Below are 18493 nucleotides of genomic sequence, written 5' to 3'. Positions count from 1 at the left end.
ATGCTCCCTGTACCCTCCCATCCCCACAAAGCAATCAGAGCTGATACAAGAGCAGAACAAAAAGGTTCATCTCAAGCTTGAGCTCAAAACAACCGCCTCTCTCTTGCACCCAACTCAGAAAAACTGGAACTGACATAAAAAAGGTCCTTTCTGTACAACGGAAAGAACCTAACAACGGCACACATGATCACTCAACAGTAAAAGCCAGAAGGGCTGATTTCTGGGAACTCTGTGAACAGTTTCACGTGGGTGAGAAGAGCTGACACAAACAAGTCTGAGCCATTCAGGGCTGAGGAATTCAATGCTGGAGCAAGCAGCAGCCCCGAGCCCAGCAGCCCGCTGCCACCCTGGGCTCCAGCAGCCCTGCCTGGGGGCAGCTGACAGCAACAGGAGGAGCAGCAGCAACCTGCAGCTTTCGGAGGCTGCTGGCAGCTATCTCACACCATCATCAGATGAGTCAGAGCTGGGAACCATGTGCGCTTCGGGAGACAGCGAGCTGACTTTCATGAAATGATACAATTTATCCTGGAAGATTAAAGGGAGTGAAACTGTAGATGAAGCCTCCAGCCTGAAGATTGGCCCAAATCCAAGATGAATGCTGAAATCAAATCCCACCGCATGAAACCATATGTTGCCGTTTCTATTTGAATACATTTCCAAGGTCTGTCATTTGCACTGAAAGTATGGCTGGGACTAAGAAAGACTGATCTTTCTTTTATTAGCATTATTCTGTGTAAGAAGAAAGATTAAACAGGCTACCACAGCTATAAAAAACCTCTGTCTCCACTTAGGTTGCAAAAAAATCCTTTTAGGTTGCATCAAGCCCACGTCATTCTGGAAGAACAATGTGGCTTTATGGGAAACCACCCACGAAGGGTCCTGTCCTGGGAAGGGCTCCGAGCACTAACGAGGTACGCCCCGCTCAGATCCATTACAGAGGTACAATGTGATCCTATGAGGAAGCAAATAGGATCAGTTATGAAAAATGCAGTGGCAATTATACCTACACCACCAGGCAATGCTTTCAGGTCGCAATGTTCACCCCAAGACCACCCAAGAGCAAAGTTCAATCCACCAGCCCTCGCAGTGCTCCCACTCACGTGGCCCCACTGCTAAAAAGCTCCAGAAAGGCAGCCAGGCTATTCTGAAAACAGCACTGCTTTCTGTGTGGTGTCAGAAAGTGAAAGCCCAGGCTGATGGGAGCACCTCATCCTCCTGTCCTGACTGCTACCTAACGGCACAAAGCACCACTGCTCTGCTGGAAAGCACAGCAGAGAATCTCAGAGCTGTGGGGGTTGGAAGGGACCTCTGGAGCTCCCCGAGCCCAAGCCCACAGCAGTTCCCTACAGCAGCTGCATACACTGTCCAGGTGGGTACAAGTATCTCCAGAGAAGGAGAATCCTCACCTCTCTGGGCAGCTGTGCCACCATAAGGTGAAGAAGTTTATCCTCATGTTTGTATGGAACTTTCCCTGTTGTAGTTAGCACACTGCTGGCTCACAGTCAGCCTGCTGGCCACCAGGACATCCAGGTCCTTCTCTGCAGAGCTCCGTTCCAGCAGCTCAGCCTGGTACCCATACTGATGTGTGTGGCTGTTCCTCCTCAGATGCACAACCCACGCTGGCTCTTGCTGATCCTCATCAGGCTCCTCTCTACTTGTCCAGGTCTCACTGAATGGCAGCACGGCCCTCTGGTGCATCAGCCACTCCTCCCAGCACCATGCCATCACCAAGTCTGCTAAGGAAGGACTCTATACCCCTTCACCAGCTGACAGCCTCAAGTCCATACAGAAAATGAAATCATTCTGTCTGCATTTACAACTGAGGTGAGTATGGTGTGACACAGCAAAGGACCTCGAGCCAGAGAGGAACAATCCTCTGAGGGATTTAAAGCACGTAACCTTTAGCAGGGGCTTAGGTACAAGACATTTTATGACATAGAACAGCCATCTACCCACGTGCTGCCCAGGGTCACTTCAAGCTGCTCCCTCCTCCTTCCCCAGCTTCTGAGAGCAGCCCCTTCCCATTGCAGACACACACAGCACAGCACACAGCCCATGCTGGACACGGTGTTATGAACAGCCTGATGGATATGCAGCCCCAAAATTCCCAGAGCCTTTGTAAACCTTTCCTCCTGCCTGCACTGCTTTGTCCCAGCAGCACAATGCCTGCTTTCTCTGCCCCACAACAGCCCTCTGTGGGCAGCAGCCCCTCCGCAGGCAGGCAGTGCTCACAGGGCACTTTGTTTTGACTGATGCTGCTGATATTTCTGCAGCGTGCTGAAGAACAACAAAGCAATTTTCTCCTAAGTTACTGGTTAAGTAAACAGTTGTTCATGCTTACTAGGTTAAAATACCTTGTACTCCTCTACCAGCAGGGTTAAGGCTCTCAAAATACTGCTGGGGGGGAAAAGACAACAAACGTATTTACATTTTCCAGTGCTTGCAAACTGTTTCTTCTCACGCTGGGCTATTACAATGGTCAGGAAGAATAATTCAGAACTGCTGCTTTCACTGCTGTCAGTCATTATTCAACAGGGAAATGTGACTGAATTAGGTATTGTGAAAAGTTAGGGCTGAACAACATGGTCTCACTTGGCCGGAGTGACTACAGGGAGGCAAACAATGCTCCTGGGCCATGCCTCAGCTCACTGCACAGCCACTCACACCCACCTGCCACGGCGTGCACACAGAGCCATAAGCAGACAGTGTGAGTTCTTCTCACCTGTCAGGTAGTGCACAAGTCAATCAAAGTGGTGTTAAACGAGAGGGCATTCCAGGCCTGCTCCTCTCTGATCCCAAGCTCCCCAAGGAACGACGCCGACTCTTCTCTGCAGAGCACAGATGTTGGACAGCCACCAAAGGATGAGCTGCCCTAAAGCTCACTGGATTATCTGAATTCCAAGTGTCTTTTTGGCATTTTCTCTTGTCTTGCAGCAAAATGAGGGGTCTCGTGAGAAATACAATCCATCTTAGGAAAAGCACCCGTGTTCTATTTTGATGTACTAAAATTACTTCCCATAAGGAGAAGCACACAAGCATACCCTCACCTTTCCAAATGCGATTATTTTGGTAAATGCTTACATAATAATCAATTTAGCTGCTTTGCTGGATTGAAGCCAAAGCAGGCAGTGCTTCCTGCAGGGAGTCAGGACTGCTCACAGCCCTTCTGTCTCACAGCACATCGCAGACAACTCTTCTTCCTCCTGGATCTGTTCTAAAACTACCATTATGCCTACTGCAAAGGGAGAAACAGAAGAGTGGTAGAGACCTCTGCTCCTCCCTCAGAAAAGCTTACTTGTTATTAAAGTACATTCTGCATTTCAAATGGAGATTAATGAAAAGCTGAGTAAGGATGGAAGATTCTGCTTCACAAAATGCAATTCAGAGTGCTGTGCAAAAAATGTCACTTTCAGATCTTCACAAAAATGGAATTTATATTTGCAAACAAAAAAAAAAAAACAAAACACCCACAATTTCTTTGTAACCCTTTCCATTATGCAATCTCATTAGAGCTGTTGGATTGGGATTTTTCTCATCATATCTGTAAATGTATTCAAGTCATTCATCTATTGGGTACTGCACCTTTAGTAGAAGAGTTATAAAGCATACAAATAAGACAGCAATTAGAAATGCTGAAAAAAGATATGGAAGAAGAGCCACAATAATAGGAAAACAGCTTTTAAGGGTCGTTGAGCCTGCAAATGTAAGTTTCATTTAATGAGAATTTTTTGTTAGTTCTATTTCTGGATGCTCTTAGCAGTTCTCATGCCCAGACTCCTCTGTAAGCACAAGGTCCTTAAAGCTAACCCAATAGTCAGAGGTGCATATATATCCACTGACATATACACAGATATATGTTGATCACAGCATCACAGAAACAAAAAAGGCTGGAGAAGCCCTCTCGGATCCCTGCATGAGGGGCAACACGTTCCCACACTCACTTCACACCCCCTGGATGGAGGCCTGGCAGGATGCAGGCTGCCCCAGCCACAGCCCCCGGGGGTGGAAGTGCTGTCTGAATGGGAGATGGGCACCTGCACCTCACTGCAGAACATGGGAACTGCAGGTTGGATACTCTCCTGTTCTTAGGGACATGGCTTAGTGGGCACAGTGGTGATGGAGTGACCTGGGCTTGGAGATTTTAGAGTCTTTTCCAGCCTTAATTACTCGATGGTACTGTGATTCCCAGCTCAGTGTAACCTTCACCTTCCAGCAAGCACCAACTGCAGCCAGATGTTTCCTGTGCAATCTATTCTCTGCACAGAGGTGCTTCAGCAGAATCTGCTCCATGGCACCGAAGATTAAATGACATTCTCAAGTTGCACAATCTCATCAACAAGACAGCATCCTTCCTCGAGAAGGCAACAGTGGAAAGAAAGACATTTTGATGATGGCAAAACTGGACAGCTTTGGGATGCTGCCTTCTCTGCACCCCAGATCAGACATGTGGTACACGAAGCAGTGCCTGTGTGCAGCAAGCAGAGGTGATGAGGGGCTGCATATGAGCACCACGAGGCTCCCACAGCTCCTGATGGCCACTGCAGGCTCGTCAGCACAATGAAGCACCCAATGCCCACAGCCATACGGCCCCACACCACCCTGGCACGGCAGCAAGTAATGATATAACAGCAAAGCAAAGCCAGCAGTAAGAAACAGCAGCTGTGTTCTCTGTATGACCACATGTACACTCACACTATTAAAATGAGTTTACTCCTCTGAATAAGCACTAGGAAAATATATCTTGTTTTCCAACAGTGCACTCAGCCCACTTCAATTTAAATGGGGCTTAGGCTCTCGGCATCTTCTCTGTGACCCACAGCTCCTGCAAAGCCATCCTAAGGCTAACTCTCCTCATTTTCCCCCAGGCATTCTGCTGAAGTGCATTTGCTCATCCCCTGACACAAATCCCAGGCAACTCGGATAAAATGGTGTAGCCAGTTCTCACAGATCCATGGAAACAAGCACAAAGGACCCAGGAATATTGCTAAGGAAGCCCAGTTGCAAGTGAGTAAATGCAGGGGTGGTGGCAGGGCTGAATAGCTTGGGCAGCCCAAGCTGCCACAGCCACGCACACAGTTATGCTTCAGTGCTGGGAGGAGGGGCTGCAGGGAGCACCAGCATGGGGCCAGCAGCTCACAGACACAGCAGGGCACAGGACTGGCCCTGGCCCTCACCATGGGTTATGTGCGACACAGAACTCCTCACTGTTCCCAAAAAGGCAGCAGCATTCAGCCAAGCATCACCCAGCTCCCACCTCTTCTGCCCCAAACTACTCTTTCCCACCCGGATCCCATTTCCCATTACTTACATCCGTTCAGCATTTTCCCCCATTGGGATCTTCTGTACCAAATACCCCCTCGAGCTCCCAGGCTGTCACACACTCCTGGCGGCTCCAAGATATCCAGGTGCTTCCATTTCCAGAAAGGACCCTTCCAACATCATCCCAGTTATTTACTGGAAAGAGAGCGCAGGGCAGCGCAGAGCTGGGTCCCTGCACTCCAGAACTGAGGGTTTCAGTTCAAGTAAGTGAATCCCTTTCAAGAGACACCTGAAGTAAAATCACCCATGTGAACATCCTGACCCCAGACAGAAAAAACCTGGCCCATCAAATCATTTTCAAAGGAAAAGCCATTTTCAAAACGAGTCCTCAACAAGACTCAGATCAGCTGTGGTTTCCCAGCTCAGTCAAACCCTGAGAACCAAATTCTGTTCTCATTTACATCACTGCAAAGCTCAAAGCCTAATGAAATATTTGATGTTCACCCTGATGCAAATGAGAGCTGAATTTGGTCTGAAGTATCCTGTTTTCCTCTTGACTTTATTGCAGGGTGAGCATGAGACAGGAGTTTGGCTTCCTTTGAAGTTATTTCATGGCATGGAGATAGGGTGGCAGAGATCCTGTCTGACCATCCCAGTGGCTGGGATGAAGGAAGAAGGGACACTGCAATACAGGCTCATGGAAACCTGCAAACACAACCTTCAGCCTAGGCTGCTTGGAGGTCCTTAGTATTCCAGCTACAGAACCATGAAGGCTGGAAAAGACATGTAGGATCACCAAGTCCAACTGCCATCCCACCCCACTGTGCACACTGACCACATCCCAGTGCCACGGGAATGAATTTAAAACATGCTTGAAACTAATACTGAAGGTTGCCCAGGAGGAAATGGGAAAACAACAGTACACAGTGAGAATGAGCAGAACAATTGGGTAAACAGCAGAAGAGCTGAAGGAGGAAACTGGAAAGGTGGAATTCCCCTCCTTGCACAGCTGCTTCTCCTGCTCCATCCAGCAGTTCCACAACCAACAGCCCAACCAGGCACCAGCAGCAACAGAACAGAGCAATACTGCAAGACAAGCTGATGGGGCTACGTAAGAATTTCTGCCCAAGACTGCCACTGGATAAACCAAAGGAGGAACAAACTGTAACTCCAAGCTCCAGCCCTGCAGACCTTATCCTATTGGAAACTGAATGCCTTATTTTCACACTCCCTGCTGGGCAGGTCCCACCAAGCTGAGGCTGCAGCCCAGCACACCCTGGTGACGACGCTCTGCTCCATCTCCATGTGCTGCCAATCCTCCCAGCACCACAGCTACAGCGGGGACGTGTGCTGGGCAAACACAGCAGATGTAAAACAGAGATTGGTATCTCTCCACCAGAAGCAACTCCCAAAACATAAAAAGAAGGGGAAAAAAAGAAACAACTTGGCTTGTTGATCATCTGCACCAACCACCTATGGCAGCAACGGCAATAAGGAAATAGCTGCTGCATGTTCATACACAGTCCAGCCTGGACTCATCAAGTTTAACCATTTTGGAGCTGGTACGACTAGATTCATTTTCCCTTTGATAATAAATCCACACCTATACCCAATATCCACAACAACTGGAACCACAGCTTGCTTGGGCTGCATTCCCACACCAGTAATTCTGAATACAACCTTCTCAAGTCCCATTAACCACTGTATGCAAACGTGATACACTTGGATGTATGCAGACACAAAGGACAGCTTTGCACCAGCTGAACAAACCAGAATGCTTGTGTTAATTTCAGCAGACAGGGATACAGAAACTTGATTTTTGAATTTCCTTATAAATAAAAATTTTACTGATTAAAAAAAAAAAACAGGAATTTTGCATCTCAAAGGCTTATGTAGACGGCCCTGAAAATGGAGGATCTACACAGCAATTCCAGTTATTTCACCTAAAAACATACAAACACATTCAGTTAGACCTGCAGTAAAGCTCTCCAAATCTCCATTCCTTTTCCCATTCAGGGACACAGCTCAACTGGCCAAAGGGAGAAGGAGCAATTCACAGACAGGATTCACCCTGCTGGGATTACAGCTCTAGAACACAACAGCACGGAAAACGATGGCACAGACACTGCTGATGTCTATGCATGGAAAATCTGCAGCTTATGGAAAACCCTCAGTCTAAGAAATGGAGCTGAACACAAAAGCTCTACCTGAGAGCTAGGAGAACTAGAGACACACACACGAAATTCTGACCAAGCAGAACACGTACCTCCTTGAAGTTATCAAATGCAGACAAAATGATCTCATGACCTCCTCTGACGAGACAAACAGCAGCCAGGAGCTCGAGGACAAGGGCCTTTGTCCTGCAAAGAAAGCAAGCCAAAGCAGTCAGTGACGAGCTGGTGAGGAATACCTTCTACCTGTTTGCAAAGTGCTGTGCAGGCACCGGGAGAAGTACTTTGCATCCAGTGGTTCAGCCTCTTGAGACAAGCAAACCTGCAGGACACAGAATGCAGAGCAGTGTCTGATCCAGGGTGGTTTGAGCCTCCCGGGATCGTGCAACTCTCCCCCATTTTAATACTTCCCAAAAGATGCACAGATTTACATCACAAATTGTACTTGAGGAAATCCAAGCAAACCAACGGTGTCTGCATCAGCCTGGCAGCTGGCACTGTGGGAGCTCTCCTGCACAAACCCACAGGGGGAGGCACAGGGGGCCCCATGTGGTCCATGCATCGCTGCTAGGAGCAGCCCATGCCTCAGCCCCTCTGTGGCCAGGGCTTTTAGGTCTATGTGCCCTGCCCTGATGCACATCTCAGTTATTCTCTGTGACAAGTTGTGTTACTCACAGCCACAAAAAATGCAAGACGCGGTTTGCTGAAGTGAAGCAGGGTGCCTTAGCACACCTCCCCCTCCAGCATCTGAAATCTGGGTGCTGACTGACAGCTAACACAGCGTATCAGGGAGGGGAGGATACAACTGACTGCTGAAAGAAAAGCATGCAACTCTTCGTGTAGCTCTGACATAAATAATCCCCAGTTCTCTCTTACAGAGTTCACATAAGGCAAAAGCACCAATGGGATCTTACAGCCAGATGAGCTGGGAGCAGATACTGAAACCATGCAGACACACATGAAATTAGTCTCATGCTTGAGCATTAAACCAGATGTTGCAGAAAAAGAAATACCTTTTAGCTTTCAAAGTGTCAAGGTTATCTTTGGAAACCAGATAAAATGTTCACTTCCCCAGGAAATTTTACACCGATCACTTTCAATTCTTACTCATCCGTTTTTTTGTCCTGCCACAAGAAGAAAACCCAAGCTCTTTCAGACAGGCTTGTGGAGCTCTCCCTATGGCCCACTGGCAACATCCTCTAAGGGCTGTGACCTACAGAGATGCCAGGAGGATGCCCAGGTCTCAGCATCAGGTGCAGCACCCACTCCCCTGCTGCATCTGTGATGGGGCAGGGATGGGACAGGACACTGCTGTGCTGGCATCATTCATCCCTTAATCACCTGATTTGCAGACACAGGACACCACAAATGATCACAACAAACTTCCTGTATCCTTCCCATCTATGCTTGCTGACTTAAGCCTAAATAGCAGAGAGGAAGGAAGGACCCACTTCCACCAGGCCAAGGTTTCAAGCAGTACACTGCACAGCAAGCAGGCAGCCCAGGAAAGGGAGTTCTCTCTATATGGTGCAGTTTAGTTTTCTCTCATCCCTGCTTTTCCGTTCCCTAGCAAACACCAGAACTCAGCTCTGGCATCATCAGGTATATGGGATGCTTGTAACTCCAGGTCTGGCTGGATGTAGGTGCCAGCTCACAAATGTGTTCAGCGAGGAGAGGGGATATAACCTTGCAGCAATCAGTTCTACAGTGTGATTACAGGACTGCTGCTGTGGTTAAAGAAACACCTGGCACTTAGTCAGTCACTGGACAGAGGCAGAACGAGTACAAAATGTGCTCTTAGAGGAGCTCAAACCTGAAGGTGGCTTCAACAAAATTTACTGCAGAAAATTTAGTTTCCTCAGGAAAACCCCATGCAGAGCTGCTCCTGATCAGCAGGGTCTCCTCTCCACTGCAGCAGCAGTTGAGCTTGAGCAGCAAAGGCAGAGCTGCACAGTCAGCAGCTTCTGAGACCAACGGAACCAAACGGCAATCGCCCATCTAACTGCACTGCAACACAAACTGAATCTGAGTCAGAGCAAAGGCTGATTTTCGCTGCAGCTTTGTACATAAATCCATGAATATCCTTCTACTCTTCACTTTCCTGCTTCTTAAACTCTCTAACGGCAAGCGCAGCCTACCTGGGATTCTTGTTGTTCAGGCTTAGTGCAATTTCGTTAACGGCGTGCGGGTGCGACATGACCATATTGAATCCATACTGAAAAGAGAAGAGGAAAACATCGTTTCTGCTATGAAACTGAAATGATTAGTTTTAAATCCCAGCAAATTACCCGTGTCTGACCGGATCTGGCTATTGAAATCACCAAGACACACTCAGCACACTCCTATCTCACACCATGCCCATCAGCTCCCCTGTCACCACCGTGCCCAAAGCGCTCGGCCTGGCCATACAAAAGGGTCCCAGGGCTGATCCCACCCCACTGCCAGCCCCTCTGCCCGTCCTTCCCCAACACTGTTAACATTGACAGCCAAGCATGCCATTTCCTCTCTAACAGGCAATGTGCAGCTCAGCTGCCAAAATCACTTCTACAACATGCATGCTGCCATGGAGCAACTGCTGCATGCAGCTACTGCGTGAGTCCTGCTGGGTCTGCTTCCAAAACCAAAGAAAGGAACTGCTTTGGAAAACACAGCATGGGTTATTACCACAACTGCACTGTTGCTTGCCACCTTCCCATCAGAGGTAGGGAGCTCTGTCAGAGCTCCCGTGCAGCAGTGCCAGAAGCCCCCTGTAAGGTCACACAACTCATGCCAGGCTTTCCTTGAAGCACATAACTGTTAGCTGTTACTGGTTTAGCAAGAAATCCAGCATCTCAGAAGCTACCCGAGCATGCCATGTGACCACAGCACGCCTCCAAGGAGAGAAGAAACTCATGGAAACGCAATTAGTTCGGTGCAGTTTATTCTTGGACTCGCAGTTATCACAACCGTCTCGCAATTGACATGCAGCAAAGTGAAATCTTCTCTTTCCCACCAATGTCTAACAAGAACACTTCAAAAATCCTCCTATTTCCTCCAGGTTAATGCTAAATTCTGACAGCAGTTATCGTGCAGGTGCACGTCCAATGAGTTAGTGCCAACAGAGCCCAGCACTGCAAACAGGAGCATGCGTGTGCTCTTATCTGTGTCCTCACGTGTGCCAACCGTGCGGGTGCATGAGGACTGTGCCAGGCAGCTCCCAGCTATGCTGTCTGACAATAAGAATTTCATCCTTCACATCAGTTTCACCTGAATCATGTGCAGCTAACCTTTCCCCCCAACAACAACGGCGCTGCGGGCCAGAAGAACAAAAAGGGCGATACCTGGTAGTTCATGATGGCACGCAAACACATGATGCAGACATGAACGTCGTCTTTCTTACTCACTAGTCTGGAATTTTTTAGAGTTCTTCGGCTCGGCAAAGTATTGTACCTGCAAACAGAAACAGCCTCCATCAGTCACAGGGCTATTCTTAGGTGGGAGGAAGAAAGGAATGGGAATATTCCTCCACTGGGTTTAATGCACACACTTCTCAGTTGTGTGGAAAATCCAAGCAGCAGACATCAAGGAAGTGCAGAGCATCCCGACAGAACGAAGAACTGTGCCTCTATTCTGTTCTGCAGCTGAGCTTCCTGAAAGCTCTCCAAACTGAGGAAACCCAGCCTTTAGGAACTGTCCCCAAACAGAGGCATTAATTATCCTAATTGCAACCCCTAGCTGGTAAATCAACCTTGAGTTCAACTCAGTAAGTACATGGAATAAAACAAAGGGAAATCTTCCGATCTGCTGCTTCTATGACATAGTAAATGAAACCCACATTTCAGCTCTTCCCAAGATGCTGCTTATTTTCTTTAAGGAAAACCATGTTTTGTGAGCTGAGCACAGGAAATTGGAGACAAGGAGACAGGCTGCCATATGAAATACATGTATATTCTTACAGCCACGTACAGCGTTGAATAAGCAGCAAATTTTTAATCCTAACTTACTCCTATGTAAGAGAGAGGTGAGAACAAAGTGACAGAGCCTGAGGCTGGTCCTGCATGTCCCCAGCTGCAGCCCAGCAGAGGGGCAAGGCGCCGACACACTGCAAATTGTCACACTCTGAACTGAAAGCCGAGGAAGCAAGCATAAAATTCTGCTGAAAGGCAGGCAGAAAGGAAAGCAGCATGACGCATGTGCAGCTGAGAGCTCTGCAAATTCTGGCATTTGTTACACAAAAGAAATCTGCAGATGAAACTTGACTGGCACAGTAAATACTGGTAAAGCCAAGGCTACTTCAGACAACCGCAGCTTCACCCCACCAGTGCCACTCTGCAGCCTGGGCAACAACCACAGCAGTCTTAGAACTATTAAGGCTGGAAAAGCTCTGTAGGATCCCCATGGCCAAACCTAACTCCCCTCCATGTCCACTGCCCACGTCCCTCAGTGCCACATCCCCACAGCTCTGGGACACTCCCAGGGATGGTGACCCCCCACTCCATGGGCAGCTGTGCCACTGCCTGACTGCTCTTTGGGAAAGAAATGTTTCCTGTCACCAAACACGACCATCCTCTAGCACAACTTGAGGCCATCACCTCTGTCCTATTAAAGAGGAGGGCTTCTCTTGTGTTGAATATGGGAAAAAACTTGGGGATTTCAGTATCCCTAGCTATGACCACATCCCCAGCCATGATGTGGTGCAAATGAAGCAATGTTGCAAATGAAATGCAATGTTGGTACCCAGCAGTGACCCAGAGCACAGCTGCAAACGTTCCAAAGCAGGGCAAGTTGAGTTCTGACGTGGATTTCTCTGCTGGAAGAGGCAGAGAGAGCTGCTGCATTCATGCAAGTGTGGGCAACGTGCAGGCAGTGCATGGGGAAGGAGCTGTCCCCTTATGACTTGCAATGTGGGAACCAAGTGGCATCAGATGCCATTCCCAGGTGATGGGATGAAAGCAAACCTGCTCACTGTATGGCTCCACAGAGCGCTGCCAAAGCACTCGGGCTGATTCACAAAGGAAAAAGCCACTGGGAGCTATGAACACAGGATGGGCTGACAGATAATCATCCTTAGGTTGGGAGAATTAAATCTGAACTGCCAGAGATGGAAGATGGAAGAATATACCAGAAGAGAAACAATCCCCTTACTGCCAATGCTGCTGTGCACTCACTTGCTTCATTCATGCTACTCATTTTGCTTAGAAGTGTAGCTTTAAAATCAATGATTAACATCATTATTAATAGCCAAGGTTAATAATAGACACAGGAACAAGCAGTAACAGGGCAGGAAAGGGGAAGCACAGGGAGCTCCAGCACAGCACAGAACCAGCCTGGCCTGCACAGAGCTGTGCTCGCACTTTGCCTTCTTTCCCCAGCAGCACAGACATGAAAGAAACCCCAAAATTCAAAGCAGGATTCAGTCAAACAGCTTTTTTTCTTTCCCATAGACATGAATGCATAAATCAGCTCAGGGCACTCCAGAACGATTTGGGTTTGTGGGAAATTCGACCCAGTTTTGCCTGAGCCCCTGAGAGCACTCAGCATACTGCCAGCGAGTCCCAAGGAGCCCAGCACAGGCACAGGGGAGGCAGTGAGCTGGGAGCAGGGGACTGATGCAGGGAAGATCTGGGTACCTTGGGATTTGGTGAACGAAACCCCACAGGCGCTGGCTTTACCCTGCTGCTCGCTCCCTCCTGTGTCAGGGAAGGCTCTATGGGGCCAGCAGCCTCGCACCAAGCTGCCTGCAGTGTGTCCCATAACAGAATCATTAAGGTTGGAGAAGCCCTTTTGGATCCCCACACCCAACCACTCTCCCCACCCCCCCATGCCCACTGCCCACGTCCCTCAGTGCCACATCCCCACAGCTCTGGGCCACCCCCAGGGATGGTGACTCCCCACTCCTTGGGCAGCTGTGCCACTGCCTGACTGCTCTTTGGAGAAGGAATGTTTCCTAATACCAACCTGACTCTCTCCTGGTACAACTTGAGGCCATTACCTCTTGTCCTATCCCATCCCAACCATTGGGGTGCTTGGATGCTTTGTGCTGCTGCTCCCTGTGGGATCAGGGATGGCCAAGGAGCCCCAGCTGCATGCTGCAGGAGCAGGCACACTGGTGCTGCTATGGGCCCTTCCCTCCAGCTGTCCCCAAAACCACAATGCATTCCCAGAACTGACACAGAAAAACCTCAAGCATCAATTCACCAAATCACAGAATCACAGGGGTTGGAAGGGACCTGCAGATCCTCCAGTGCAATTCTCTGCAGATGGATGGGATTTTCCTTTTAACCCACACTGTGAGGAGCAGAGCTAAGGAAGGCTTACCTACACCTGTACTTGGGGGAATATTGCTCAGGTGACAGCCTCTTGAGTTGCCTGTAACTCCTGGGTGTCAACACACAGCTGCACAGCACGTGAGCACAACCCATTACTTCCACAGGCAACTCCCTAAATATGAAAAGTGCCTTGATAAAAAGATGGAAAGCCTTTTGCAGTCTACAGAGCTCTTTGCTATAATGGCTTATCTCAGGTTGGAACTGCTAAAGGCTGCATACATTACTTTCTTTCAAATTTTAATAAGCAGAGCAATGAGATCTATATCAAGAAGAAAAGAGCCTCCTCTGTGTCTGCTGCACCATCTCCCCCCATTTCAGAGTGCCTTCACATACTTACCACGTGGGAGCTGGGCTCCACCAGCCAAGAGAATCAAGCATGAAGCTGCAGCTTGCAATTTCCAGCCCAGTGCCCATCAAAGCCACCCTCCTGCTCCGGGGCTGGGAAACAGGCAACACTCCCTGTGCCCATCCATGCCTCTGTGTGGCAGGGCTGAGAAACCCACATGCAATCTGCAACTGAGAGCTGCAGCACAGACAAAACATCCCCAGCACAGACAGGATTCTGCCCTACATTTAGCTAGGTTTCCCTGAACAGATGCAAATTTCTTCTCACAGGCACGAGTGCCAGGAACTGATGGACATTTTCTGTGCAGAAACCCTTTTACGATGATGGGATCAGGGACTGTGATGCTTTCTGTTGCTGACTGCAACACCCTGGGCCTGTTCCCTCCCTGGGCAGGACAGGCCAGCAGGAGTCCCCACCCCCTCCCTTCACACAGTGTGGACGATCTGCCTTCACTCCATTTCTTGCTAGCAAACATCAAGCATCTGGGCGAGCTGCTGCTTCTGATTTCCTGCCTGCTGCAGGTCAGAGATGCGTCACCAAGAGCGTGTTTATTCTGCTAATTCAATTCAGATGGCTCCGCTTTTGTTTTCTCCGCTCCTCCTTTAAGGGAGAACTATAAAACCCTACTTCTGAAAACAGCAGCAGCAGAAACCCAACCACGTGTGGCTGCGTCACACCTCGCAGTGCCAGGCGGTGGGACAGGGCCGGGCTGTGCTGGCACCCAGGGCTCCCCAGGGGGACAGAGCAGCCACGTGGGAGCAGCACCGCCAGGAGAGGATCGAGGCAGGCTGAAACGCTGTGCCGGGTCCTCCTCCTCGCCCAGGCTGCTCTGGAAGAACTAGTTCATCAGTTGTACTGAAATGCAACGTGTGAGAGTGCAGAACAGCTCATGTGGATGCTGAAGGCCCACGTACAGCTCATTAAAACACCTACACAAATGAGGATGCTCCAAGTAAAGCCCTTCCCAGCACGGTAAGTGTGCACACAGCTCAAACCAAGCTGCTGCCACCTCTGGCAGCTCTGAGGGGACCTCCATGCAGGGGACAAGGACATGCACCCAACCCATGGCACAGAGCTCCACTGCACAGCATTCACAGCAAACAAAAGCTCCTGCAGCTCTCTGCCAGCACCCCAACCTTACTCCCTGCTGCCCAGCACCATCCCCCCTGCCACCCTGCCCAGCAGAGTGGACCTGCATGCAGTGGGACTCCTGGTTCCATTGGGGTTTTGGAGGTGTTTGCAATAGGACGCTGTTCTGATGGCAGACGGGGGCTCTGAAAGGGGGAAGCCCTGCTGTTTGCTGCACACTTGGGATCTCTCTTGCAGATGGGTCTGCTGGTTGTGGGGATCCTGAGCTTGCACTCTGTGCAGGATGCACGGGGCCTCCTGGGGCCCCCACAAGGACTGTGCTGCAGTCAGGGCACAAACTCGCTGGGTGACAGAGCAGGCGGCCACGGTGCCCAAAATTTTCCCTTCTGTCATTCCAAACCAAGGCAACAAGGTTTTTGAGCCACAGATGTGAAGAGAAGGAATGACCCTGAGCCTCCAGTTTTTGTCTTATCTGATGGAATCTGGGAAAGTCATCCATCCGGAGAGCTGCAGAGAACTTTGCTGCTTCGAAAAAGCCAGAAAAGCAATAGGGACAGCCTGCTTTGGATTCCCCCTCCTTCCCCAGCCACTGCACCAGCACAGAGCCAGCAGCAGTGCACAGAGCCTGACACAGGGATGCAGCTGCACAGCATTAATGGAAGTGTTCAGATGCAAACATGCAGCATAAGAAGCAGTGCCAAAGGGGAGTCCAATTTTTCAGTGCGCTCAAAGCCTATTTTTGGATTAAAAAAAAAAAATGAAGTTTCTGAATTGAATCCACATAAAAACTGAAATATCTGACTCAGAAGAAAGGGAATTTCTAATGGGCTGGGACACTGCTAAGTCTGTATGAATATTTATCCAAAAGGAAAGTCTGACTCTCATGTCAAAGTACTGCTCTTCTCACTCCCAAAAAGCAGCAACAAAATCCCCTAAGATTCGTCCCCATTTTTTATTCTTCTGCCCTCATTTTGGTGTTTGCCTCCCAAATCCCTGTGCCTCTTCTTGAAAAAAAAAATCTCGGTTGCCAAGGAAACATGGAGCAGGGAATTGGCAAGGTCTAACACTGCTAACGAGAGCTCCAGGAAGTCAAGAAAAGTTACAGATTGAAAACGGAGAGCCAGTCCTGCAAAGGGATGGGTGGAAAGGCTCCAGAAGGGCTGTGCTGCAGGGCACCTGGCTCTCTGTGTGGGCACCTGTCTCTGCAGCAGGGCACCTGGCACAAGGCACTCTGCACTTGGCAGAAGGCACCTTGCACAGGACACCCCACATCCAGGGGGGCTGGAGCACCTCCCCTATGAGGACAGGCTGAGGGAGCTGGGCTTGTTCAGCCCGGAGAAAAGAAGGCTGCAGGGTGTATCTAAAGGGATCTATCAGTATCCAAAGGGAGCCTATAAACAGGAGGGGAATCAACTCTTGGAAAGGGGAGATAACAGCAGGACAAGGGGAAATGGTTTGAAGTTGAGGGAGGGCAGATTGAGGTTGGATGTCAGGGGGAAGTTCTTTATTATGAGAGTGGTGAGGTGCTGGAACAGCTGCCCAGAGAGGCTGTGATGCCCCGTCCATCCCTGGAGGTGTTCAAGGCCAGGTAGGATGGGGCCCTGGGCAGCCTGGGCTGCTATGAAATGGGGAGGTTGGTGGCCCTGCCTGTGGCAGGGCGTTGGAGCTTCGTGATCCTTGAGGTCCCTGTGATTCTGTGATTTTGCAGCGGGGCACCATGGCATGGCTACTTGCAAGGGAACCATTTGCTGCAACAAAGCTGAGTCGCTTGCAAGCATGCAAGGATGCAGCCCTGCCCAGCACTCCAAGAGTGATTCTGTGCTCATCACCTGCTACCATAACTCTGTGTGCACACATCCCAAGGGCTGCAGTGACTGCAGCTGCAGGCAGGCAGAGAGCAGCGCTGTGACACTGCAGACAGGCAGCAACTTGAGAGAACCACGTGCTAAAGACAGCCCAAAACGTGTCTGTTCAAACCAAATGTCAGCATTTAATTTGGGATGCGTGTGTAGCACACAGTATTTATAAATTCATCAAAAAATTATTAAAAAATAACTCTTAAAAACACCCCGTGCTTTTACTTTTCCAATCATACATAGCCCCCATTCACAGAAAAGCCACCTCCTGCAGAACACAGGCCTTCGTGCAACGAGGCAACACAAAGTAGTGCTGTCAGAGAATCTCACAGTGCTGGGCACCATTGGGGCCCCAGCCCAGGTCACCCCCAGCCCAGCAGCCCCTGCCCACATCGAAGAGTGAGCCAACACTTCAGCAGCAGCTCTATTTAAAACATTAACCAAGGCACACAACAATTAAAGCTGGGTGTCTCAGGGATAACACTTTTTGCAATACTACAAGCAAACTAATACCTTGTTTCAAAGTAAAACGTGCTTTATTCCCTCCTAGCTAAGCCCACTACAGCAGGAAGCTACAATGCTGATAAGCACACGGCGTGGAGGCTGAGGCTCCCCAGCACTCAGGGCTGCTCCCCACGCAGTGTGATTATGGGACTATAAGGCATGGGAGCATCACAGGGCCTCACACAAGGGGCAGCCCCATGAAGTGTCACCCTGGCACTTACAAGGTTTTCTGGCTCGAGGCCCCATCAGCAGAGCGCCAAGCGAAGCCGCTCCAGAGACAGCTGGAAGAAAAGCAGCTCTGGTGGTGTTTGAGCTGAAGCTGCTCAGGTAGGGAGACCATGCTGATGGCACGTGATGGCAGGAGGGTCACGGATGCAGAAGGAAGAGTTGGGAAGGGAGGTTTGGAAGAGGGAGGGGAAAGGAGGATGTAAGGAAGGGGATGTGGAAATGGAAAATAAAAAAAGGTAAGAGGGGGATGTGAAAAAAGAAAAAAGGTGGAAGGAAACGAAGAGAAAAAAATGTAAGAGACATGTAATGCATAGCTGACGTGCATTTCTGGCACAATGAACCACTGACATGCTTCCCAAAGACAGAGAGCAGCATCAGGCCCCCTCCTGCAAACATAAGGCCATACCTCCTCTGCTGAAGTACATAAAGATCACAGTACACCAACAGCACTGAAATCACCTTTGCAGCATCAAATAAAAACAACTCAACTGATTCTGCTGCACTCCACAGCTCACATCCTTTTGCCAGCACTGCGTGCCTACCTCCTCCTCTCTGCTTTCTCCCTGATGCCTTTGATACCTTCCAGATACCACATCCATCACTATTCAGCTATGGGTAGCAGTCCTGAACACAAAACACACAGCCCATGTTAGCAGTGACAAACCAAAGCTGAGCTTGGGCTGGAAGGCAGCAAAAATCTGCTCACTGCTTCCATCTCTGCAGGATTCCTTT

General features: G+C 49.5%; 1 protein-coding gene across 8 annotated transcripts in view; it reads right to left on the bottom strand.

Moving 5' to 3' along the window:
• Positions 1–18493, bottom strand: part of FMNL2 (formin like 2) — a 108240-nt gene that overhangs the window by 25823 nt on the left and 63924 nt on the right. For all 8 annotated transcript variants that reach the window (XM_042827171.1, XM_042827169.1, XM_042827170.1 and 5 more), the window contains exons 7-9: positions 10751–10859; positions 9569–9645; positions 7526–7619 (exon numbers count right to left, since the gene is read on the bottom strand). In XM_042827171.1, coding sequence (XP_042683105.1) covers positions 7526–7619; positions 9569–9645; positions 10751–10859 — 280 coding nt within the window. The remainder of the gene's footprint in view (positions 1–7525; positions 7620–9568; positions 9646–10750; positions 10860–18493) is intronic.

The sequence above is a fragment of the Centrocercus urophasianus genome, unplaced genomic scaffold, assembly GCF_019232065.1.
Source record: "Centrocercus urophasianus isolate 14NV4802_14NV808 unplaced genomic scaffold, USGS_Curo_1.0 seq_28, whole genome shotgun sequence".
NCBI classification, from domain to species: domain Eukaryota; kingdom Metazoa; phylum Chordata; class Aves; order Galliformes; family Phasianidae; genus Centrocercus; species Centrocercus urophasianus.
Note: the sequence above shows the minus strand (reverse complement) of the source record. Positions and strands in the feature narration are given on the sequence as shown.